The following is a 27,327-nucleotide window of genomic DNA, read 5'->3' on the forward strand; positions in this document are numbered from 1 at the left end:
CAGCAGAACTAATGTTTTAAAAACAATGTGATCAGAAAACATTGTGCTGCTCTCCTCTGAACAGCACAATGTTTTCTGATCACATTGTTTATTAAAACATATTTGTGAGTGTTATTTAAATCATCAATATTAATTATTTATTAATAATAAAATAATGCTTTGTTTGCCAATGGCCCCTGAAGCTGTGCTGTGTGCCAGTGCCTGCCCTGATGAGGCAACTCTACTACTTCTTGAGTGATGATGAAACAAAACTAAAACTAACCTTACCTAACTGTCTGCATTTGCAGCTATAAAAATAAATATATATCATTCATGATATCAATTGAATCAATCATATGCAGCCCCAGCCAGCTTGCAGCAGCAGAACTAAAGTTTTAAAAATGATGCATGTGGTCATAAAACATTGTGCTGCTCTCCTCTGAACAGCACAATGTTTTCTGATCACATTGTTTTTTAAAACATTTGTGAGTGTGAAGTGATACTGATTTAATTCATTATAATAACCCTTACCCTTTGTTTGCCCCACAATTTGCCCCTGAACTAAGCTGTGCTGTGTGCCAGACAGTGCCCCCTCACGAATTAGTGCCAATCTCTCACAGTCTCACTTACTAGTCTGAGTTGTCTATCACCAACACCAGCCACTGCAGTCAGACCCTGGTCCAAGTCGGAGTCTGGACTCACTCACTCCTCTCCTCCTCAGGTTCCAACAGCCTGAGAGACAACACCGGCCGGTCCATGAGCCAAGCGACCTCTGATTCACTCACGATGAGTCACGTGTCAGCCGCGCAATGCTACCGCACTGACTCTGTTATGGACAAGTCCTTCCCCTTCCCCCTCCGATGCTGTCAGCCTCCCCAGCCAGACCCCGCCCTCTTATCGCTTCTCTCACTGTCTCAGACTGACTGACTGACAGCAGCAGCAGCTGAGTGACAACTTCTTGAGGCAATCAGCCTCAGGCAACAAGAAGGTCTACTACTCTTGCCAGGGCCCAGCTCCTGCCTCCTTCTTTCCCGCTCAGCACTAGCAAATGTTTCAGAGCGTTGCTGCGGGTTACCATGGCAACGCTCTGAAACATTTGCTACTACTGATTTAAAACTGCTAGGGACGGGTGCTAAAAACTATGGAAAAACAGAATTTATGTTTACCTGATAAATTACTTTCTCCAACGGTGTGTCCGGTCCACGGCGTCATCCTTACTTGTGGGATATTCTCTTCCCCAACAGGAAATGGCAAAGAGCCCAGCAAAGCTGGTCACATGATCCCTCCTAGGCTCCGCCTTCCCCAGTCATTCGACCGACGTAAAGGAGGAATATTTGCATAGGAGAAATCATATGATACCGTGGTGACTGTAGTTAAAGAAAATAAATCATCAGACCTGATTAAAAAACCAGGGCGGGCCGTGGACCGGACACACCGTTGGAGAAAGTAATTTATCAGGTAAACATAAATTCTGTTTTCTCCAACATAGGTGTGTCCGGTCCACGGCGTCATCCTTACTTGTGGGAACCAATACCAAAGCTTTAGGACACGGATGATGGGAGGGAGCAAATCAGGTCACCTAGATGGAAGGCACCACGGTTTGCAAAACCTTTCTCCCAAAAATAGCCTCAGAAGAAGCAAAAGTATCAAATTTGTAAAATTTGGTAAAAGTGTGCAGTGAAGACCAAGTCGCTGCCTTACATATCTGATCAACAGAAGCCTCGTTCTTAAAGGCCCATGTGGAAGCCACGGCCCTAGTGGAATGAGCTGTGATTCTTTCAGGAGGCTGCCGTCCGGCAGTCTCATAAGCCAATCTGATGATGCTTTTAAGCCAAAAAGATAGAGAGGTAGAAGTTGCTTTTTGACCTCTCCTTTTACCAGAATAAACAACAAACAAGGAAGATGTTTGTCTGAAATCCTTTGTAGCATCTAAATAGAATTTTAGAGCACGCACTACATCCAAATTGTGCAACAAACGTTCCTTCTTTGAAACTGGATTCGGACACAAAGAAGGCACGACTATCTCCTGGTTAATGTTTTTGTTAGAAACAACTTTCGGAAGAAAACCAGGTTTAGTACGCAAAACCACCTTATCTGCATGGAACACCAGATAAGGAGGAGAACACTGCAGAGCAGATAACTCTGAAACTCTTCTAGCAGAAGAAATTGCAATCAAAAACAAAACTTTCCAAGATAATAACTTGATATCAACGGAATGTAGGGGCTCAAACGGAACCCCCTGAAGAACTGAAAGAACTAAATTGAGACTCCAAGGAGGAGTCAAAGGTTTGCAAACAGGCTTGATTCTAACCAGAGCCTGAACAAAAGCCTGAACATCTGGCACAGCCGCCAGCTTTTTGTGAAGTAAAACAGATAAAGCAGAAATCTGTCCCTTCAAAGAACTTGCAGATAATCCTTTCTCCAAACCTTCTTGAAGAAAGGATAGAATCTTAGGAATTTTTATCTTGTTCCATGGTAATCCTTTAGATTCACACCAACAGATATATTTTTTCCATATCTTATGGTAGATTTTTCTAGTTACAGGCTTTCTGGCCTGAACAAGAGTATCAATGACAGAATCTGAGAACCCTCGCTTTGATAAAATCAAGCGTTCAATCTCCAAGCAGTCAGTTGGAGTGAAACCAGATTCGGATGTTCGAACGGACCTTGAACAAGAAGGTCCTGTCTCAAAGGTAGCTTCCATGGTGGAGCCGATGACATATTCACCAGGTCTGCATACCAAGTCCTGCATGGCCACGCAGGAGCTATCAAGATCACCGATGCCCTCTCCTGATTGATCCTGGCTACCAGCCTGGGGATGAGAGGAAACTGTGGGAATACATAAGCTAGGTTGAAGATCCAAGGTGCTACTAGTGCATCTACTAGAGTCGCCTTGGGATCCCTGGATCTGGACCCATAGCGAGGAACCTTGAAGTTCTGACGAGAGGCCATCAGATCCATGTCTGGAATTCCCCACAATTGAGTTATTTGGGCAAAGATTTCCGGATGGAGTTCCCACTCCCCCGGATGAAATGTCTGACGACTCAGAAAATCCGCTTCCCAATTTTCCACGCCTGGGATGTGGATTGCAGACAAGTGGCAGGAGTGAGTCTCCGCCCATTGAATGATTTTGGTCACTTCTTCCATCGCCAGGGAACTCCTTGTTCCCCCCTGATGGTTGATATACGCAACAGTCGTCATGTTGTCTGATTGAAACCGTACGAATTTGGCCTTTGCTAGCTGAGGCCAAGCCTTGAGAGCATTGAATATCGCTCTCAGTTCCAGAATGTTTATCGGGAGAAGAGATTCTTCCCGAGACCAAAGACCCTGAGCTTTCAGGGGTTCCCAGACCGCGCCCCAGCCTACCAGACTGGCGTCGGTCGTGACAATGACCCACTCTGGTCTGCGGAAGCTCATCCCCTGTGACAGGTTGTCCAGGGTTAGCCACCAACGGAGTGAATCTCTGGTCCTCTGATCTACTTGTATCGTCGGAGACAAGTCTGTATAATCCCCATTCCACTGACTGAGCATGCACAGTTGTAATGGTCTCAGATGAATTCGCGCAAAAGGAACTATGTCCATTGCCGCGACCATCAAACCTATTACTTCCATGCACTGTGCTATGGAAGGAAGAAGAACAGAATGAAGTACTTGACAAGAGCTTAGAAGTTTTGATTTTCTGGCCTCTGTCAGAAAATTCCTCATTTCTAAGGAGTCTATTATTGTTCCCAAGAAGGGAACTCTTGTTGACGGAGATAGAGAACTTTTTTCTACGTTCACTTTCCACCCGTGAGATCTGAGAAAGGCCAGGACAATGTCCGTATGAGCCTTTGCTTGTGGTAGGGACGACGCTTGAATCAGTATGTCGTCCAAGTAAGGTACTACTGCAATGCCCCTTGGTCGTAGCACCGCTAGAAGGGACCCTAGTACCTTTGTGAAAATTCTTGGAGCAGTGGCTAATCCGAATGGAAGTGCCACAAACTGGTAATGCTTGTCCAGAAAAGCGAACCTTAGGAACTGATGATGTTCCTTGTGGATAGGAATATGGAGGTACGCATCCTTTAAATCCACCGTGGTCATGAATTGACCTTCCTGGATGGTAGGAAGAATTGTCCGAATGGTTTCCATCTTGAACGATGGGACCTTGAGAAATTTGTTTAGGATCTTAAGATCCAAAATTGGCCTGAATGTTCCCTCTTTTTTGGGAACAATGAACAGATTGGAGTAGAATCCCATCCCTTGTTCTCCTAATGGAACAGGATGAATCACTCCCATTTTTAACAGGTCTTCTACACAATGTAAGAATGCCTGTCTTTTTATGTGGTCTGAAGACAATTGAGACCTGTGGAACCTCCCCCTTGGGGGAAGCTCCTTGAATTCCAGAAGATAACCTTGGGAGACTATTTCTAGCGCCCAAGGATCCAGAACATCTCTTGCCCAAGCCTGAGCGAAGAGAGAAAGTCTGCCCCCCACCAGATCCGGTCCCGGATCGGGGGCCAACATCTCATGCTGTCTTGGTAGCAGTGGCAGGTTTCTTGGCCTGCTTACCTTTGTTCCAGCCTTGCATTGGCCTCCAGGCTGGCTTGGTTTGAGAAGTATTACCCTCTTGTTTAGAGGATGTAGCACTTGGGGCTGGTCCGTTTCTGCGAAAGGGACAAAAATTTGGTTTATTTTTAGCCTTGAAAGACCTATCCTGAGGAAGGGCGTGGCCCTTACCCCCAGTCAAAAAACTCTAAGCCATCTCCGTGGAGATGTTGCCTGTACAACGGCAAAGAGAATGACTGGGGTAGGCGGAGCCTAGGAGGGATCATGTGACCAGCTTTGCTGGGCTCTTTGCCATTTCCTGTTGGGGAAGAGAATATCCCACAAGTAAGGATGACGCCGTGGACCGGACACACCTATGTTGGAGAAATAAAAAGTTTGTTTAAAAAAAAAAAGTGTGGAAAATAAAAAAGTTTGTTGTGCCTGAAGCTGCCTGGGGCCCCCTTGAGGGTTGGACCTGCCGGGCCCGGTCGCAAGTGCGACTTCTGCACTACCGATAGTTCCGCCCCTGGGTATCGCCACCTACACTGAACAAATTAATACTGGAGTATAGGCTATTGAATAGCCTAAGTATACACAGCCAGCAGAAGAGATTACACTCTCAGTGGGATGCAGGATTGTTAAGTAATAAAATGATCATTTTCCATTGTTCTCTCTATGTATTGAACTTTGGTGTTCCAGCCAAATAAAAGATAAGGAAGCAAGTCTGTTTACACAAACTTAGAACATAATGAGATCTGTTATCACCTTTAAGTTCAACCCATTGTAATAGGCTCTGGTTTCAAAGCACAAAATCAGCTACTTCATATACACAAATAAGCATAAAAATTGAATTTCTCAAGTATTTTATACTCTGCAGTTGGTATAACAAGTCATTTAAAATACATTAACGGAAAAACTATTTTACAGTGTACTGTCCCTTTAATTATACTAATACTGTTATTGTTTATTATGTATGTTTAATTTTGGTGGATCACCTAAATACACCTAGACCGTGTTAAACTACCGATGATTGAAATACATAAACATTACTTAATAACCCCTTCCCTTAAAACAAGAAAACTCAGATTCACTGATTGAGACCCATGAGAGGTCTTATACTGTTTTCAGTTACCTTCTTTGAATTATTATACTCTTTATATTTTATAAAGGTCCAAGAGTAGCCTTATAGCTCTCCAGAGGGTAAATAGTCTGATAGGCACACTTACACTAATACACTTACAAATAAAGGGTATATGTTACAATTTTGTACAAACCTTGAAAGATTAGATGCAATAAAGCTACAGTATACTATGTGCAAATATACTACTTATCCTATATTATAAAAGGCCAAGTGTTTGTCTGAAGCCGTCATGTGTAGTAGAGACAAACACTTGGCCTTAGATCCCTGCACGCGCACCTCCGTAGTTTAAGCAGCGCACAGCTGAGCATAGGAGAGAGAGGGGGAGTGAGAGGGGGGGGGGAGAGAGAGAGAGGGGGAGAGAGAGAGAGAGAAAGAGAGAGATCCCTGCACGCGCACCTCCGTAGTTTAAGCAGCGCACAGCTGAGCATAGGAGAGAGAGGGGGAGTGAGAGAGAGGGGGAGAGAGGGGGAGAGAGAGAGAGGGGGAGAGAGAGAGAGAGGGGGAGAGAGAGGGGGAGAGAGAGAAAGAGGGAGAGAGAGAGAGAGAGAGAGAGAGAGAGAGAGAGAGAGAAAGAGAGAGAGAGATAATACTACATAGCACCTACTCTATCTAATATAAAATTGAAGGGCATATAGCCCTCATATACTAAATGTAGATAAGGGGTTCAAAGAAATATAGAGTACTAATACATATATTTAGTAGTGCCGTTGTGACCTCTCTTTTTTCAAATAACTTACATATCTTGATCTCACAAATGTCTGTAACCTGAGTTGAAGTTTTAGAATCATTTATTTGTATAATATGTATTGTTATTTCACTATTGTATGCCTTAAAGTGAATCTCAATAAAACTGTTTAAAAAAAAATGTCTCCAAAATGTACATAATAAAACTGTTTAACATGGGTAAAAAGCGGTATGCAATTTTATTTTTATTTAACAAATTAAAATGTTGAAATCTATATGTTCTGATATTATCACTGATATATATTATGTGTAATAAACTTTTAAAACACACATAAAAGTCTTTTACCAAGATAGGAATACTGTTTTTTTAAGAATACCAAGGCTCATTTGGCAATCAAAAACTGTAAAGACCCTAAACACACAGGATAAGTGAACAAGGTTACTGCTTCTGTTACTAAAACCAGCAGCTGGATGCTGACCAGATTATTGGAAATCATGAAATCACATTATATGATAAATATATTGATTATTGATACAGGTCTGAAACATAAGGACCTTGAATCACTAGTCTGGTAATAAAAAAGCCCACAAAAAAAAGCCCATAGAGTGAAAAACAATGGAACAGAAAGGGTAATAGATATTCTACAGATCTAAGGGAAAAAAACTGAATTTATGCTTACCTGATAAATTACTTTCTCCAACGGTGTGTCCGGTCCACGGCGTCATCCTTACTTGTGGGATATTCTCTTCCCCAACAGGAAATGGCAAAGAGTCCCAGCAAAGCTGGCCATATAGTCCCTCCTAGGCTCCGCCCACCCCAGTCATTCGACCGACGGACAGGAGGAAATATATATAGGAGAAACCATATGGTACCGTGGTGACTGTAGTTAGAGAAAATAATTCATCAGACCTGATTAAAAAACCAGGGCGGGCCGTGGACCGGACACACCGTTGGAGAAAGTAATTTATTAGGTAAGCATAAATTCTGTTTTCTCCAACATTGGTGTGTCCGGTCCACGGCGTCATCCTTACTTGTGGGAACCAATACCAAAGCTTTAGGACACGGATGAAGGGAGGGAGCAAATCAGGTTACCTAAACGGAAGGCACCACAGCTTGCAAAACCTTTCTCCCAAAAATAGCCTCCGAAGAAGCAAAAGTATCAAATTTGTAAAATTTGGCAAAAGTGTGCAGTGAAGACCAAGTCGCTGCCTTACATATCTGGTCAACAGAAGCCTCGTTCTTGAAGGCCCATGTGGAAGCCACAGCCCTAGTGGAGTGAGCTGTGATTCTTTCAGGAGGCTGCCGTCCGGCAGTCTCATAAGCCAATCGGATGATGCTTTTAAGCCAAAAGGAAAGAGAGGTAGAAGTCGCTTTTTGACCTCTCCTTTTACCAGAATAAACAACAAACAAGGAAGATGTTTGTCTGAAATCTTTTGTAGCCTCTAAATAGAATTTTAGAGCACGGACTACGTCTAAATTGTGTAACAAACGTTCCTTCTTTGAAACTGGATTCGGACATAAAGAAGGTACAACTATCTCCTGGTTAATATTTTTGTTAGAAACAACCTTAGGAAGAAAACCAGGCTTAGTACGCAAAACCACCTTATCTGCATGGAACACCAGATAGGGCGGAGAACACTGCAGAGCAGATAACTCTGAAAACTCTTCTAGCAGAAGAAATTGCAACCAAAAACAAAACTTTCCAAGATAGTAACTTAATATCTATGGAATGTAAAGGTTCAAACGGAACCCCTTGAAGAACTGAAAGAACTAGATTTAGACTCCAGGGAGGAGTCAAAGGTCTGTAAACAGGCTTGATCCTAACCAGAGCCTGAACAAATGCTTGAACATCTGGCACAGCTGCCAGTCTTTTGTGTAGTAAGACAGATAAAGCAGAGATCTGTCCCTTTAGAGAACTTGCAGATAATCCTTTCTCCAAACCTTCTTGTAGAAAGGAGAGAATATTAGGAATTTTTATCTTATTCCATGGGAATCCTTTGGATTCACACCAACAGATATATATTTTCCATATTTTATGGTAAATCTTTCTAGTTACCGGTTTTCTTGCCTGAACCAGAGTATCTATCACAGAATCTGAAAACCCACGCTTCGATAGAATCAAGCGTTCAATCTCCAAGCCGTCAGCTGGAGGGAGACCAGATTTGGATGTTCGAATGGACCCTGAACAAGAAGGTCCTGTCTCAAAGGTAGCTTCCATGGTGGAACCAATGACATATTCACCAGGTCTGCATACCAAGTCCTGCGTGGCCACGCAGGAGCTATCAAGATCACCGAGGCCCTCTCCTGATTGATCCTGGCTACCAGCCTGGGAATGAGAGGAAACTGTGGAAATACATAAGCTAGGTTGAAGGTCCAAGGTGCTAATAGTGCATCTACTAGAGTCGCCTTGGGATCCCTGGATCTGGACCCGTAGCAAGGAACCTTGAAGTTCTGACGAGACGCCATCAGATCCATGTCTGGAATGCCCCATAATTGAGTTATTTGGGCAAAGATCTCCGGATGGAGTTCCCACTCCCCCGGATGGAATGTCTGACGACGAAAATCCGCCTCCCAGTTTTCCACACCTGGGATGTGGATCGCAGACAGGTGGCAGGAGTGATCCTCCGCCCATTGAATTATTTTGGTCACTTCTTTCATCGCCAGGGAACTCCTTGTTCCCCCCTGATGATTGATATACGCAACGGTCGTCATGTTGTCTGATTGGAACCTTATGAATCTGGCCTTTGCTAGTTGAGGCCAAGCCCTGAGAGCATTGAATATCGCTCTCAGTTCCAGAATGTTTATCGGGAGAAGAGACTCTTCCCGAGACCATAGACCCTGAGCTTTCAGGGATTCCCAGACCGCGCCCCAGCCCACTAGACTGGCGTTGGTCGTGACAATGACCCACTCTGGTCTGCGGAAGCTCATACCCTGGGATAGATGGTCCAGGGTCAGCCACCAACGGAGTGAATCTCTGGTCTTCTGATCTACTTGAATCATTGGAGACAAGTCTGTATAGTCCCCATTCCACTGTTTGAGCATGCACAGTTGTAATGGTCTTAGATGAATTTGTGCAAAAGGAACTATGTCCATTGCTGCAACCATCAACCCTACTACTTCCATGCACTGCACTATGGAAGGACGTGGAACAGAATGAAGAACTTGACAAGTGCTTAGAAGTTTTGACTTTCTGACCTCTGTCAGAAAAATCCTCATTTCTAAGGAATCTATTATTGTTCCCAAGAAGGGAACTCTTGTTGACGGAGACAGAGAACTCTTTTCTATGTTCACCTTCCATCCGTGTGATCTGAGAAAGGCCAGAACGATGTCTGTATGAGCCTTTGCCTTTGATAGGGACGACGCTTGTATTAGAATGTCGTCCAAGTAAGGTACTACTGCAATGCCCCTCGGTCTTAGAACCGCTAGAAGGGAACCTAGTACCTTTGTGAAAATCCTTGGAGCAGTGGCTAACCCGAATGGGAGGGCCACAAACTGGTAATGTTTGTCCAGAAAGGCGAACCTTAGGAACTGATGATGTTCTTTGTGGATAGGAATACGTAGGTACGCATCCTTTAGATCCACGGTAGTCATAAATTGACCTTCCTGGATAGTGGGTAGAATCGTTCGAATGGTTTCCATCTTGAACGATGGTACCCTGAGAAATTTGTTTAGGATCTTCAAATCCAAAATTGGTCTGAAAGTTCCCTCTTTTTTGGGAACTACAAACAGATTGGAATAAAATCCCATTCCTTGTTCCTTTATTGGAACTGGGTGTATCACTCCCATCTTTAACAGGTCTTCTACACAATGTAAGAATGCCTGTCTCTTTATTTGGTTTGAGGATAAGTGAGACATGTGGAACCTTCCCTTTGGGGGTACTTCCTTGAATTCCAGGAGATAACCTTGAGAAACTATTTCTAGCGCCCAGGGATCCTGAACATCTCTTGCCCAAGCCTGAGCAAAGAGAGAGAGTCTGCCCCCCACTAGATCCGGTCCCGGATCGGGGGCTACTCCTTCATGCTGCTTTGTTAGCAGCGGCAGGCTTCTTGGCCTGCTTACCCTTGTTCCAGCCTTGCATCGGTTTCCAGGCTGGTTTGGGTTGTGAGGCATTACCCTCTTGCTTAGAGGATGCAGAATTAGAGGCCGGTCCGTTCCTGAAATTGCGAAAGGAACGAAAATTAGACTTATTTTTGGCCTTGAAAGGCCTATCTTGTGGAAGGGCGTGGCCCTTTCCCCCAGTGATGTCTGAAATAATCTCTTTCAATTCTGGTCCAAATAGAGTTTTACCTTTGAAAGGGATGTTAAGCAATTTTGTCTTGGATGACACATCCGCTGACCAAGATTTTAGCCAAAGCGCTCTGCGCGCCACGATAGCAAACCCTGAATTTTTCGCCGCTAATCTAGCTAATTGCAAAGCGGCATCTAAAATAAAAGAGTTAGCCAATTTAAGTGCGTGAACTCTGTCCATAACCTCCTCATATGGAGTCTCTCTACTGAGCGACTTTTCTAGTTCCTCGAACCAGAACCACGCTGCTGTAGTGACAGGAACAATGCACGAAATGGGTTGTAGAAGGTAACCTTGCTGTACAAAAATCTTTTTAAGCAAACCTTCCAATTTTTTATCCATAGGATCTTTGAAAGCACAACTATCTTCGATAGGAATAGTAGTGCGTTTGTTTAGAGTAGAAACTGCCCCCTCGACCTTAGGGACTGTCTGCCAAAAGTCCTTTCTGGGGTCGACCATAGGAAATAATTTCTTAAATATAGGGGGGGGAACAAAAGGTATGCCGGGCTTTTCCCACTCCTTATTTACTATGTCCGCCACCCGCTTTCGGGGTGCACCGGAACCTCTAGGAACTTGTCCATCTTGCATAATTTCTCTGGAATGACCAAGTTGTCACAATCATCCAGAGTAGATAACACCTCCTTAAGCAGTGCGCGGAGATGTTCTAATTTAAATTTAAATGTCACAACATCAGGTTCAGCTTGTTGAGAAATTTTTCCTGAATCTGAAATTTCTCCATCTGACAAAACCTCCCTCATGGCCCCTTCAGATTGGTGTGAGGGTATGACAGAACAATTATCATCAGCGCCCTCCTGCTCTTCAGTGTTTAAAACAGAGCAATCGCGCTTTCTCTGATAAGTAGGCATTTTGGATGAAATATTTGCTATGGAGTTATCCATTACAGCCGTCAATTGTTGCATGGTAATAAGCATTGGCGCACTAGATGTACTAGGGGCCTCCTGCGTGGGCAAAACTGGTGTAGACACAGTAGGAGATGATGTAGAATCATGTTTACTCCCCTCATCTGAGGAATCATCTTGGGCAATTTCATTATCTGTGGCAGTACTGTCCTTACTTTGTTTGGATGCTATGGCACAATTATCACATAAATTTAAATGGGGAGACACATTGGCTTTCATACATATAGAACATAGCTTATCTGAAGGTACAGACATGTTAAACAGGCTTAAACTTGTCAACAAAGCACAAAAAACGTTTTAAAACAAAACCGTTACTGTCTCTTTAAATTTTAAACAGAAAACACTTTATTACTGAATATGTGAAAAAGTATGAAGGAATTGTTAAAAAATTACGGAACCGGAGCCGTTTACAAATTTAACCCCTATACAGTCCCAGCTATAGCCTTTGCTGAGACCCAACCAAGCCCAGAGGGGAATACGATACCAATTGACGCCTTCTAGAAGCTTTTCCAGCAAATTTCAGATCCTCACACATGCATCTGCATGCCCTGCTCTCAAAAAACAACTGTGCAGTAATGGCGCGAAAATGAGGCTCAATCTACAACTAGGAAGGCCCCCTGACTGGAAAAGGTGTCTAACATAGTGCCTGCCGTTTAATAAACGTTCCCCAAGTTTATAAATGCAAATTGTCAGCATAAATATGAATAAAATGCCCAAATAAAGTAATCGATTTAGCCCATAAAAATGTCTACCAGTTTTTTAGCCCATATTAAGCCCTTTATTCTGTTTGTTTGACTAATAAAATGGCTTACCGGTCCCCATGAGGGGAAATGACAGCCTTCCAGCATTACATCGTCTTGTTAGAAATATGGCTAGTCATACCTTAAGCAGAAAAGTCTGCTAACTTTTTCCCCCAACTGAAGTTACTTCATCTCAACAGTCCTATGTGGAAACAGCAATCGATTTTAGTTACTGTCTGCTAAAATCATCTTCCTCTCACAAACAGAAATCTTCATCCTTTTCTGTTTCAGAGTAAATAGTACATACCAGCACTATTTTAAAATAACAAACACTTGATAGAAGAATAAAAACTAAATTTAAACACCAAAAAACTCTTAACCATCTCTGTGAAGATGTTGCCTGTGCAACGGCAAAGAGAATGACTGGGGTGGGCGGAGCCTAGGAGGGACTATATGGCCAGCTTTGCTGGGACTCTTTGGCATTTCCTGTTGGGGAAGAGAATATCCCACAAGTAAGGATGACGCAGTGGACCGGACACACCAATGTTGGAGAAACTGGATTTATAGTAGGAAAATACATGATTGAAGATCCTTAAAGGGATAATAAATCCAAAAATGTTCTTTAATGATTCAGATAGAGCATGTAATTTTAAGCAACTTTCTAATTTACTCCTATTATCAAATTTTCTTCGTTCGCTTGCTATCTTTATTTTAAAAGCAGGAATGTAAAGCTTGGGAGACAGCCCATTTTAGGTTCAGAACCTGGGTAACGCTTGCTTATTGGTTAGCTGAATGTAGTCACCAATAAACAAGTGCTATCCAGGGTGTTGAACCTATGATAGTGATGCAGCAGATCAGTAAAAGGCTGACTAGTAAAGATCACAAGAACATCTCTACATAAAAAAGAAGATATTTTACCTAAAAATTCCCTCTGTAGCCAAATCCTATTGTAAAGTGACTTTAAGCAGGATGATTGTCTCAGGACTTGCAAGTGAGTTTGCATCTGGAGTGTGCATCTGAAGGGAGTGTGCATCTGGTATGTGCAGAAACAGTCACTTTATTTCCCTCCTCAGTTTAAGTTCACTATTAAAGCTCATGAGATTATAGTGAAACACTATAGTAAACCACAGAGTGAACACAGCACTGATGATGGTGATCGGTTGCTGGGTTTTTTTCTCCATGCAGATGACAGCAAAAAGAACAGATGAAGAATAACTGCTCACAGAGCACTTACTTTGGTAATCTGACAACATTTTTAGGTAAAATATCTTCCTTCTTACATTAGAGGTGTTCGTGTGATATTTTCTAGTCAACTTTTTACAGATTTGATGCATCACTTTCAAGTGATTTTGAATATGGGTTACATATCCCTTTAACTGGCTCATAATCAGTAATCATAAGTGTGGTCATTTGTTTAATTAAAGGGACACTGAACCCAATTTTTTTCTTTCGTGATTCAGATAGAGCACAACATTTTAAGCAACTTTCTAATTTACTCCTATTATTAAATGTTCTTTATTCTCTTGGTATCTTTATTTGAAATGCAAGAATGTAAGTTTAGATGCCGGCCCATTTTTGGTGAACAACCTGGGTTGTCCTTGCCGATTGGTGGATAAATCCATCCACCAATAAAAACGTGCTGTGCAGAGTTCTGAACCAAGAAAAAAGCTTAGATGCCTTCTTTTTCAAATAAAGATAGCAAGAGAACAAAGAAAAATAATAGGAGTAAATTAGAAAGTTGCTTAAAATTGCATGCTCTATCTGAATCACGAAAGAAATTTTTTGGGTTCAGTGTCCCTTTAAGCAAAAGGCTGCTCTGAGATATTTAAATTATGGATAAATATATTACTACTTATAAAATGATAAAATAATTACAGCCATAAACTCCAAGCTGTGCTATCCATTCTCTTATTGCTATAGCTATATTATTTACTTATGACAAGACATAATCAACATACATCAATACAATATCTGAATGAGCTATGTAGTTAGTATTATTTAAGCAAAAAAAAAAAACAAATCACTTACCTCTTGGTCCAAACAAATAATCCACAAATGCATTTACTTCTCTGTCTAGATTCTGTATGTGCTCCTGAAAGAAATGAATAAAAAAATCAGGTTAAACTTTTACTATTAGCTGTATTGGTAATACACGTTAAGTATCATAAAGTTAAGCAAAAATGTTTCTTCTATGACAATTTCCATTTCTGGATAATAAACCTTTCAAGTGTATCCATGTGAGCCATAGAGCTGTATGAACTGCACCTATCATCCAATATTGACTAATATACCTACTGTGTATGTCAGTCAGTAAATAGCAGTACACTAAAATGACACCTACTGTGTATGTCAGTCAGTAAATAGCAGTACACTAAAATGACACCTACTGTGTATGTCAGTCAGTAAATAGCAGTACACTAAAATGACACCTACTGTGTATGTCAGTCAGTAAACAGCAGCACACTTAAATTATACCTACTTTGTATGCCAATCAGTAAACAGCAGTTCACTCAGGGACAGAACTACAGGGGGTGCAGGGTCCCTGAGAGTGGGGGCCCAGTTTTTAAAAAAAACAAAAAAATGTTTTTTCTTCAATAAAAAACGTTGACCTGCCATTGCCTGCACTGATATCATGTGAGTGTGACATGATGCTTCACTAGTGTCTCTGACTACAGGGGTTAGTGTTTCTGTTTTACCCATTGGTATTTATGTGACTGTGTGTGTATTTATGCATGTATGTGTGTATGTTTGTGGAACCAGCAAATTACCAACCTTGTTACTACAGCATTGGGGGGGGGGGCAGGGGGGTAAACAGTGTCACTATACAGTACCACTATATACAGTAATAGGGGTCAGACCATCTAACAGACTGTGGGCATAGGGTACCTCCTTTTGCAGACATGTAAACTGATTCACATTTATTTGGGGGGGGGCCCTTCTTAGATTCTTGCACCTGAGCCCTGTGGTTTCTAGTTATGCCTCTGAGTACACTTAAATGACACTTACTGTGTGTGTCCGTCAGTAAACAGCATTACATTTAAATGAGTTGTGAATAGGAGCACTGGAATAGTTGCATATCTTGGGACACCAGCCAGTGAACCTTACTGTGGTCGTTTGATTTGTTTATAAAACCAACAAGCTCTTACACAGTAACATGAGTAGTGGATACCAGCCAGTGAGGATTTATACAACTGTATTAGATATTAGTTAGTGCCAGTGAGTACTTACAGCATTATAAATGATGATGTCCATTGCATTTTAATATTAAAAGGATATTTAGCACAATGGTTAAATGCACACTAATTGTGTAAGTTGTAAACACCAGTTAAAGAACTTTAATGCAGCAATGATATAAAGGTATGAGTGAGGACTACCAGCCGATGAACACAGTTGAATGAGTTATGCAGAGCAGCCAATGAGCACTAATCTAACATTGTGATTCAAGTTGTTTTTCTCAAATCAAATTTAGTAGCAAAATTCCAGTGACTAAACTAGAAAAAAAGCACTATGGAGCACTTATGGAGTTAAGCAGCTAACCAGTACTAGATTTAGCAGAGAACTGCTGAACATGAGCACTTATCTAACTGAATGAGCTACATGTATGAATGGTGTATACCATATGATCAATGCAATATTCATTTATTTTGTTCTTTTCAATAACGGACAAATCATCAAATGTAGAACATATGCAATAAATTGTGAAGTAACTAGTGTTGATACACTCTCATTACAATCCCAAACACACCATATATCCTGAAGAGAGACCCAACATATTTAATTCATGATTCAGATAAAGTATGCAATTTTAAACAAATTTCCAATTGACTTCTATTATATTTTTTATTTATTCTCTTGGTATCCTTATTGAAGGTGCACTAATGGGAGCTAGCTGAACACATTGGTAAACCAATGACAAGAAGCATATGTGTAGCCACCAATCAGCAGCTAGCTCCCAGCTCCTGAGCCTACCTAGGTATCCTTTTCAACAAAAAACAAGAGAAGGAAGCAAATTAAATGGTAGAATTAAATTGGTAAATTGCATTATATATAGGAATTATGAAATATTTTTTTTGGGTTCATGGCCCTTTAAATACATTCTATATGCAATGTATTGAGATTATTCCCCGCCTCTTTCTAGTCATGAGTGCCGCAATGTTGACATCTGACTATTACTGCATTCTAGTGCTGACGTGTTTGCACAAGTGCAGCAAGGTTCCAAAAAATGGTGGCACCCATAATTAGAGGGAGGTGCATGAAGTGTATTTAGGGCTAGATTCCAAGTGAGGTGCAAACTGTTTTGCGCTAGTGTAATCGTGTTTTTGCAAGCCATTTTCATTGCGCTGATATTACAAGTGGAGCAAAAAAAATATTCATTGACTTCAATGGGGAATGCGGAAATGTGATGGTGTCTAACCGATGTCGTAGATATATGTAGAAATATGTATTTATAAATAAATAAAACATATTCTTGTATGTGAAGATCATTGGAATTGGAAATATTCATATTTTCATGTCGGGTTAGCGCACATGAGAATATATGATTGGGTTTGTAGAGAGTGAGGGGTTTAATGTCCCTTTAACACCCCCTGCATTTATCGGAGTTATATTTACTCTACCAGCCAGCCATGATAACACAAACTTGATCAATGTCATTCCATATCTGACTGCTGAAATGCTGGCACTCAAGCAAATGTATTAACTGCAGAAGTTAGGCATGGATCTTAAACAACTCTTGTGAATTTAATTGCATTTTTTAATTTGACAATGAAGTAATAACCGTTAAAGGCTAATTAGTTTTGGATGGTACTGTCAGACCCCTAGGAGAATAGCTTTGCTTTCCAAATAAGTAACATTTTATTAATTGGGTTAGTTGACCGCCTATACTTGCATGTGTAAATTAACACTTTGTTCATTCATGCATCTGAATTCACCTCTCTTTAATGCACGCTCAAAGGTTTTCTCTCATCGAGTTAAAAGATCTAGTTATAAACACTTCTATGCTTTTCACTCAGATGATGCTCTTAGGCCCTTTTATTGTTAAATAAATGTAATTATGCTGTAAATGAAACATGTTCTTGCGAGCACTGCGTCACCTTTCTCCACCTATCACTGAGGGACATTGTTTGTTCCAATAGTAATACACTGTGTACAGCTCTCTTGCTCTTTCGCTGACACGTGTGATTTTATTTTCTGGAGCTGTTGGTGGGTGACATTATGTAGCACAAAAGGAATTGAATAAAACCAAAAACTGTTGCAACAACACACAGAAAATAAGAAAAAACATAAATTATGCTTACCTGATAATTTAATTTTCTTCTGAAGGGAAGAGTCCACAGCTGCATTCATTACTTTTGGGAAATACAGAACCTGGCCACCAGGAGGAGGCAAAGACACCCCAGCCAAAGGCTTAAATACCTCCCCCACTTCCCTCATCCCCCAGTCATTCTGCCGAGGGAACAATGAACAGTAGGAAAAATATCAGGGTGAAAAAAGGTGCCAGAAGAACAAAAAATTACAGCCGCCTCATAGATAAAAACACAGGAGCTGTGGACTCTTCCCTTCAGAAGAAAATGAAATTATCAGGTAAGCATAATTTATGTTTTTCTTCTTAAAAGGGAAGAGTCCACAGCTGCATTAATTACTTTTGGGAAAAGAATACCCAAGCTAGAGGACACTGAATGCAAACAACGGGTGGGTACAAAAGGCGGCCCCTTCGAAAGGCACCACAGCCTGAACTAAACCACTCAGTCCCAGAGGCCGTCAAGCCCAAGAACCTCTGAGGAGTCAGCTCCGCAGATCACGACTCCCATGAAGGTACCCAGCCAAGACAAGGACCTCTAACTGCCCCCCCAAAAAAAATTCCAAAGGATAATTCCGCTCTGCAGAACCTAGAACAACCCATGGTTGTCGTACAATAGCAACGCCCAGGGAGACGAACTCCCTAGAAACACAAGGACCGAAGAAAAAGAGATCCATACACAGGGAAACATGTCCCAAAAAGGACTTGAGGAACACCCTCATATCCCTGATCTTGAACCATACCCAAAGGTATTCCAGGAATAACCATGAGTCCCTGATGCCTCATATCGGATCTAGATCTGCAAGCTAGACAGCAGAAATAGGATAACTATCCCAAAAGCTAGTAAAGAGTTCTCTAAAAAGAACACCCACCGTCTGAACTGGAACTCCCAATGGCCAGCTTCCAGGTAGAAAGCTGACTTACCGTTGCTAAAACCCAAATACCGAAGGCGTTTCAAAGCTTGCTAACACCCAGTCAAAGTGCAATTAGCCATAGCTGGTTACACCCTCAAAGTGCAATAGCAGTTGGGTTCAACTGGAAACCTTCCAAGGGCTCACAGCCCTCTGAATATCGGGCTCCAAATAGCCCCCCCTCCCAGCACCGAACGCCAGTGAAAAGAGGAGGCCATCCAACACCTTCCACAAAAGAGAGAACCGACTCTAGAGAAAACGGTCAACCGTGCAAAGAGTAACCGACCCCCAATCTACCCTCTAGGATAATGGCTAAAGGCTAGTCAAGACCAAAGACAAGAATCCCAGACTTTCGGAAGAGAAAGGAAGGGTCAACGTAGGAAAAAAGCCCCCGGCTAGACCGCTGACCGTTATAACAAACGGTATACTATCATTAGTCAGGATAGACATTGTGCTCAGGTACGAAGCCCCCACATGGCTGTCTTCTCTAAAACCAAGTAACACTTCCCAAGGGAAGAAGGTCATCAGACCCTCAGAATCCAACATATAGCAGGGGCCCCATAGGGATCAAACCCTCATCCTCCTGCTGCAGGAACGGAGGAACCAGTCACTACATCGCACTTCCTCTTCCAGGATTCTGGAACGCAAGAAGACCCATAGGTCGCTCAAAATACTAAGGTAACTCCAAACCCGGAGAACCCTACCCCTTCTATAGAAGAGAAGGGAATTAAACAACGGAAACCTACTCTACCATAGAAGCGAGACTCCTCGGCCATATCTCCAACCCATGTGAGGATACCTGGAGTCTACAGGAACAGCATAAATGTGCCAGAAGACCAGTAGGGAACCATCAGAGGGACCTAAAGCCTAAGCCACAAAACGAGGCATTTCTCACAGAGCCCCAGCCTCTACGGAGAAAGAGGCCCGCAAGACCACAAACATCTAGTGTGAGATTGAACCGTCCACACCCACCAAGGTGAGACAGGGACCTGGGTCAGGGTTCCAGAAAAAGGAATCAAACGAAGATCCAACTTCCAGAGGAACCCTAAGCTGCCTCCTACAAGGAGGAACGCACTTCTAAGGTCCGTAGACTTGGGGATTTAGCAATAGCCTCAAACCCAAGAGTCACAAAGGACTTCCTTAACGGTTTAAGATTCAGCACCAGGGCACTTGGATCGCACAGAAATGTTGTAGGCAAGCATTAATATGTGCTACACACACAGGCAAGGGGGCAACCAACACCCGAAAGGGAATGAGAACCCTGTGCCCTGCTCGCCATCCATTAAGGCACCGCCCACGAAGCTCCCAATGGAGAATCAAGGATAAATGGTCAACTACACGACTCCAGAAGGGTGGCTCTCCGTAACTGACCTCACCCCTTCACTGACAAGCCCCAAGGCTAGAGTTGCAACGAGGACGGAAATACACCCGAAGGTCGAGACCACGGTCAGACCAAGGGTAATGGAAGAGACAACGGGCAGAGATCCTTGAAGGATCTATCTTCCAATCTTCTTTAAGCAGGTAACAGCTGGAGCTTCGCAGCTCCCCACAGAAGGCAGGGAACCCCTGCACACCAACTCCTAGAGTAACACAACTCTGAGCAGAGAAGGAAGGAAACTCTGTCACCGCAATAAAATGCTTAATAGGCTAAAGAGTCAGTGCCCGGAAGCACCTTGAGTGAAAATGCAAATGATTAGTCACTTGGCACACCAGACCACATATAGTGGATATAAAAAGTCTGTTAAAATGTCATGTTTCTGTGATGTAAAAAAATGAGACAAAGATAAATAATTTCAGAACTTTTTCCACCTTTAATGTGACCTATAAACTGTACAACTCATTTGCAAAACAAACTAAAATATTTTAGATGGAGGGAAGTAAAAATAAAAAAATAAAATAATATAGTTGCATAAGTGTGCACACCCTTAAACTAATACCTTGTTGAAGCACCCTTGGATTTTATTATAGCACTCAGTCTTTTTGGGTATGAGTTTTTCAGCATGGCACATCTTGACTTGGCAAGATTTGCCCACTCTTCTTTGCAAAAACACTTCAAATCTGTCAGATTGTGAGGGCATCTCTTGTGCACAGCCCACTTAAGATCACCCCACAGATTTTCGATTGGATTCAGGTCTGGGCTCTGACTGGGCCAAAACTTTAATCTTCTTCTGGTGAAGCCATTCCTTTGTTGATTTGGATGTATGCTTTGGGGCGTTGTAATGTTGAAAGATGAAGTTCCTCTTCATGTTCAGCTTTCTAGCAGAAGCCTGAAGGTTTTGTGCCAATATTGTCTGGTATTTGGAACTGTTCATAATTCCCTCTACCTTGACTAAGGCCCCAGTTCCAACTGAAGAAAAACAGACCCAAAGCATGATGCTCCCACCAAAATACTTCACTGTGGGTATGGTGTTTTGGTTATATGCAGTGTTGTTTTTGCTCATAACATATCTTTTGGAATTATGGCCAAAAAGTTTAATCTTGGTTTCATCAAACCAGAACACCTTTTGCAACATGCTTTTGGGAGACTTCAGATGTGTTTTTTGCAAAATTTAGCTGGGCTTGGATGTTTTTTTCGTAAGCAAAAGCTTCTGTCTTCCCACTCTACCCCATAGCCCAGACATATGAAGAATACGGGCGATTGTTGTCACATGCACCACACAGCCAGTACTGGCTAGATATTCCTGCAGCTCCTTTAATGGTGCTGTAGGCCTCTTGGCAGCCTCACAGACCAGTTTTCTTCTCGTCTTTTCATCAATTTTGGAGGGACGTCCAGTTCTTGGTAATGTCACTGTTGTGCCATATTTTCTCCACTTGATGATGACTGTATTCACTGTGTTCCATGGTATATCTAATGCCTTGGAAATTCTTTTGTACCATTTTCCTGACTGATACCTTTTAACAATGAGATCCCTCTGATGCTTTGGAAGCTCTCTGCGAACCATGGCTTTTGCTGTAGGTTGCGACTAAGAACATGTCAGGAAAGACCTACTAGAACAGCTGAACTTTATTTGGGGTTAATCAGGGGCATTTTAAATTATGGCAGGTGTGTACTGACTCCTATTTAACATGATTTTGAATGTGATTGCTCAATTCTAAACACAGTTACATCCCCAGTTATGCAACCATATTATTTTAGTTTTTTATTTTTACTTCCCTCCACCTAGAAGTTTCAGTTTGTTTTTCAATCAAGTTGTACAGTTTATAGGTCACATTAAAGGTGGAAAAAGTTCTGAAATGATTTATCTTTGTCTCATTTTTTTACATCACAGAAACCTGACATTTTAACAGGGGTGTTGTAGACTTTTTATAGTCACTGTAGGTCACACACATCTCCCACTCCAAGAATGGAATAATGATTGTGAGTCCCCGGGGACCTGAAGAACTATGATGATGTCTGCAAAAAACAGATCCGTATCCCAGGCTAGGAGCCCAAACAGCACACCTAGATTGGCACTCATAACCCTCCGTTCGGAGGGGTTGTATTTAAACAACAGGCCACATACCTCGGTAGGATCCGAGCCCGGAGTCCACAGAATAGGCCAAGAGACATTTAAAATCCAGCAGGATTAATCAGCACCACGAGGGTGACATGAACCCTGGTAACAGCTGAAAAGAGTATCCGACCAATACCTACCTGGTATAAGAAAACTCTAGAACTGCCTAAGGTCCAAGAAAATTTGTCCTGAAGGATCGATAAATGAACTAGAAAAACATAATTCTATTATTCAACAAGTGCGCAACTTCTGAGAAAGTGCCGACGTGACCTAAGTCACAAGTATCGGTTCCAGAAAAGAACGTTCATAAAAACGAAATTCTAACAGACATGAGCTTAAGAAAAACCAAATTAAACACATCCATCCGGATAAAAAAAAAAAATGAAGGCAGCACCCATCGAGTGAACACCCAAGGTGAATGAGAAAGACAACGGAACCAGCCGATTAAAAGCCCCATTCACCCAAGCTCAGAACTGGAACCGAAAAAAATAAAGCAAAAGAAAAACGGCGATGTTAAGGAGATTGGCTTCATCACCAAATGTCATATCCATTTTGCCATCCAGCTTCTAAGGCCTCGGATCCCTCGGCCCGCTAGGACTGGGATCCTCCAACATTGCCAAAACATGTCTTAAAAGAACATGAACTCAATCCAGCCTATAACGGAAGGCAAAATCATCCCTCGCTGGATCAACTGAAGACTGTGGCTCCAAGATAGGGGCCCCTGAAGCCTCAGGGGCCAACGCTTCCCCAGAAGGCCGAACTGAATCGGGCGATCCCACGCTCGATGGGCCCTGGTTAACGGAACACGGACAGTATCTTAGAAATACTTCACTTGGGAGATATAAATGATTCAGCACCATCGAGATGGCCATGCGGAACCGTGCCGTAACCTCTGGAGGAAACAAGCCACCTTCTGGAGTAAAGGCCATAGGGACATCTGGTTGCGTAGCCAGGAAATTAACTGGGACACTTGCTTCACAGGTCATAAAAACCTCGGAGGCGGATGGCTCAATGCACTCTAAGCTCCCTGCTTCAGGAGAAGAGAGTACTCTAGAACAGCAATCGGAACATAACTGATGGGCATTGATTACCCGGGTCATTTCAGATTCATCACGACACATCATCCGTATCGGAGGCATCTGTATCGCGCATATCAGAATCCTCCAAAATCTTGGGATTACAAAATGACAAAAAACTAACTGGCACCCTTTAACACCCCCAATGGCTGGGGCACTCACCACCTCCTGTGAACCAGACAACCCACGAGCAAGATTAGTCGCACACAGTCAGCATACGGAAGTGAGAAACAACATAACCGCACCCGTCAAAGAGGTGCACCGTGCCAGTCACGAAAGGGGCGCACAATCTGGAAAGATTGCGTCATTAAAAGAGGGCCGTTATGTTCCGTAAAAGCTGTGAGCCTAAATATAGCTAAATATTTGCAGATAGAACTATATAACAAACATGATTGTTTAATAACCTCCCTCAGGAGATATTAACCCATGATTCCTTATTAAGATAAAAGGAGTCCCACTGGGACACTACCTTGTTTTGTTAACATTACATTCACATGTCGAAATAAAATTAAACAATCTTAACAAAATCTACGCCGTGGAAAAAGGAACACGGCCCTTCAAGTGTGACAGATAGTAGCCTCGCTTCTGACATGGACTTGAGTGATGAAAGGTAGGCAGCGAAACTCGTCAATGCTGATTACCAAGGAGCTGTTAATATGAGTTGGGATGGGTTCGCAGGAAAACTCTCCCTGCATCTCCGGACTCTAACTTTCATCCATGCTCTCACTGAGAGGCTGACAGGATTACTTAAAACTCCAGTCCCATTGCAAAGAGTACTACCCTCCATGAGAGACTATCTTAAACTTCTAACACTCCTCTGCCAACCTCCTGTGACGAAAGGCAAAGAATGACTGGGGGATGAGGGAAGTGGGGGAGGTATTTAAGCCTTTGGCTGGGGTGTCTTTGCCTCCTTCTGGTAGCCAGGTTCTGTATTTCTCAAAAGTAATGAATGCAGCTGTGGACTCTTCCGTTTTAACAAGAAAATAAAGAAAAGGGTTAGGAGAGTCTGTTTTATTCCAACACAAAAGATGCAACGGTACATACAGTTGGCAGCTGTCATTCATATATTGAGTGATAAATAGGTGCCTTCCTCAAACCTCTTCTCTAGATCCCACCCAAGCCCTTACCCTCAGCCCCACCATACATCATTTTCAAATGACTTGGCTGTTAGCAACAAAGCAGTGATTTTACCCCTACCAGAAGCTAGCAAAAGACATTAAACAGTGATTTGCCCCACCTTGACTATCATTTACTCCCACAGTACAGTGATTTTACTCCCTTGGCTGACAGGAACACACAGCAGTAATTTTAACTCTCTCTGTTTCAACTAGTAAACAATGTAAGAAATAATTTACACTGCACATGCCCAATAATAGGCCAGATATTGAGGGAAGCGTATTTTTTTTTTAAAAAAAATTTTAATTTTGATATTTGCGTTCCACTCGTAATACCAGCGCACACAAATCTGCGCTGGTATTACAGGTTCAGCACAATGTAAACGCGACCTCACGACAGTGTGCTTCCATAGGCTCCAATGGGAGCCATGTTCTCATGCCGTGAGACACGATAGAAATCCTATTGCCGTGAAGGGGGTAAGTCACCCAGCAAAGTGTAAATATATATGTATATACACATTATATATTTATGTGTTAATATGTTTATATACACATATTAACACATAAGCTATATAAGCATATACATATATATTTATAAGAATAACACAGTACCCATAGGTTGCAATGTAAAGGTACTTTTCAGTGCCTTTTTTTTTCTAACAGCCCACACCCGCTCACTTTCCTGGTGATTTGTGCATGCGCAATACGCCGTTTATGCTGAAGGGGGCTTTATCAGTTAGGAATCGAAAACAACCGCTCAGTATCATAGCGGTTTTTGTATGCAGCAGTCAGAGCGATTAAAAGAATGCACACACTGTTCCGCCGCATACAAGAACTGCTATGATACTGAGCGGTTGTTTTTTTATTCCTAACTAATAAAGCCCCCTTCAGCATAAATGGTGCATTGCAAATTGCCGGGAACGCGCCAGATCGACTTATTTGATTTAGTGGACGATGAGAGAAATATCAGGATAACATTAGGGGTAGGAGGGCTCAGGCGGCCATTTCTAAACGGCTGAGGGGGAACTAGTATGTACTTTTACTTCCACAGTATTTATCAATCTAAATTGGGATACAGTTTGCAGTAATAATCGCTGCACAGATTATATAATTAAGTTAGAACATTTTTTGGGTTGACTGGCCCTTTAAAACTGCTTCGTGCAGTTATGTTTTAAAAAATTAAAGATGCTACATTTTATTTAATTAAAAAAGGAACCTTACACTTAAGTTTGGGGGCAATTGGGGGACATTTTTAAAATTAACCAGAGAACTGATCTCTGGTTAATTATCGGAGCGCTGATTGCTACTGCGAGCTGCCGGTAGCATTAACCAGCCACTTGCAATGGCTGATTATTTATCGTGAATTTGCTTGTTTACTGGCACGCAATAAATTAGCGCTCCACTTGTAATCTAGCCCAATGTGTAGCATAAGGAGTGCCACTTCTTTCTGGTGCTATCCATATAAATGATTGAAGCTTTAAAAAAATAAAGCGATTACTCAGGGGAAGTTTAACAAATAATAGACATTTGACTGTCCGTTTTATTAGTATGTTTATTTTTTCTGGATAGCAGGTGGAAATGCTGGACTCTCCAGTTCTATACTGGACATCTGCCAATTCAAACTGTATAATATTTATCAATCCATTAAAGAGATGTGTACTACATGAGATTTAGAAAATAGCGGAAATACATGGGATAAACAAGTATTTCAGCAAATCACTGTACAAATACCAACGGATAAGGGCGCAAATACTCATAAGAATGGGTTTGAACTCGCTGGCTAAACTCTTGGGAACCAAATGTAACCTTTGTACAGCTATGCTCTAACAATAGTCCTGTAGGATTCATGAATGTTCTTTTATTATTTTATTTAACTAAGAGCTGTTGATGATGCCTAGCACATTGTGTTTTCTGTATCACTAGAAGATAATCTTTATAAATGAACAGAGCAGTATATATTCTTAATAGGAAATTAACTCTTTAGGTAACATGAACCCTTTTAGTGTGATTGATAACACATGGTCGTTATCGGCACAATGTATTTAGCACGGATGACGGCCACGTGTCTTCATCTAGGGGGGCGCTTTTAGAGCTCCTTGTCCGTCCTTCCCCTGCATTTACACCACATCCCTGGTGGTCTTGGGCTCCGGCATCACCTGGGGAATGTGGGGATGTCGGTGACCTCACCACACATGTGCATGGTGACATCACCAAACCCCAGAAACCCCGGAAGTACCGGGCAGGATAACAAGGTTTAAGGGAGCTGGATGGAGGGGTTAATATACAAATCCCTCAATCTCAGCTCCCTTAAAATCTGGAAACCTCCAAGATCCCCCACAGTTTTTTACAGTTTTTGTTGCAGGTTTCTTATACAATATATATATATATGGTATTCTGATGAAGGGGTCCATGTGAGCCCCGAAACGTCAATACATTTTGTTGTTGACCCACCACAAAGAAGACCTGAGAGTGCATTTGCTTGTTTCCATATTCATTTAATTTTTGCACCCAGGCTGATGACCCAGGAGGGTGGATTCACTTTCAGGAGTGTGCTTTATATACAGTCGAAACATGTCAGCCATTTTGCACAAGTGACTGTGTCTCACTCACTGTTCCCATGGATGTTGTGGACTTTTAACCTATTTGTATTAAAGTTTGGACTTTTTAATCAATTTCGTCTGCTGCACTCTGCCTTTGTTACCTTTATATATATATATATATATATATATATATATATATATATATATATATATATATATATATATATATATATATATATATATATATATATATATACATACACATACACACACATAGTTTGAATCTGCTGGATCTCCTAAAAAAAGATATATAACATTTGTGAGTTTCTCACTGGAAAATGGCCTACAGTAGGGCCTAAATGTGAGCAGCATGAAAAAACTGCAAAACAGCTCAGAACAGAGGTAGAAAAGGCTCAACAATTAAACACCTTAAAGGGACAGTCAACACCAGAATTTTTGCTATTTTAAAGGATAGATAATCCCTTTATTACCCATTTCCCAGTTTTGCACAGCCAACACGGTTATATTAATATACTTTTTAGCTCTGTGATTACCTTGTATATAAGCATCTTCTGACATGCCCCCTGATCACATGACATTTTATTTATTATCTATTGA

General features: G+C 41.8%; 1 protein-coding gene across 1 annotated transcript in view; it reads right to left on the reverse strand.

Annotated features, from left to right (window-relative positions):
* Positions 1-27,327, reverse strand: part of ELOVL2 (ELOVL fatty acid elongase 2) — a 310,038-nt gene that overhangs the window by 141,677 nt on the left and 141,034 nt on the right. The window contains exon 2 of the mRNA XM_053714743.1: positions 14,303-14,366. Within this exon, the coding sequence (XP_053570718.1) occupies positions 14,303-14,366 (64 nt within the window). The remainder of the gene's footprint in view (positions 1-14,302; positions 14,367-27,327) is intronic.

The sequence above is a fragment of the Bombina bombina genome, chromosome 5 (assembly GCF_027579735.1).
Source record: "Bombina bombina isolate aBomBom1 chromosome 5, aBomBom1.pri, whole genome shotgun sequence".
Lineage (NCBI taxonomy): Eukaryota > Metazoa > Chordata > Amphibia > Anura > Bombinatoridae > Bombina > Bombina bombina.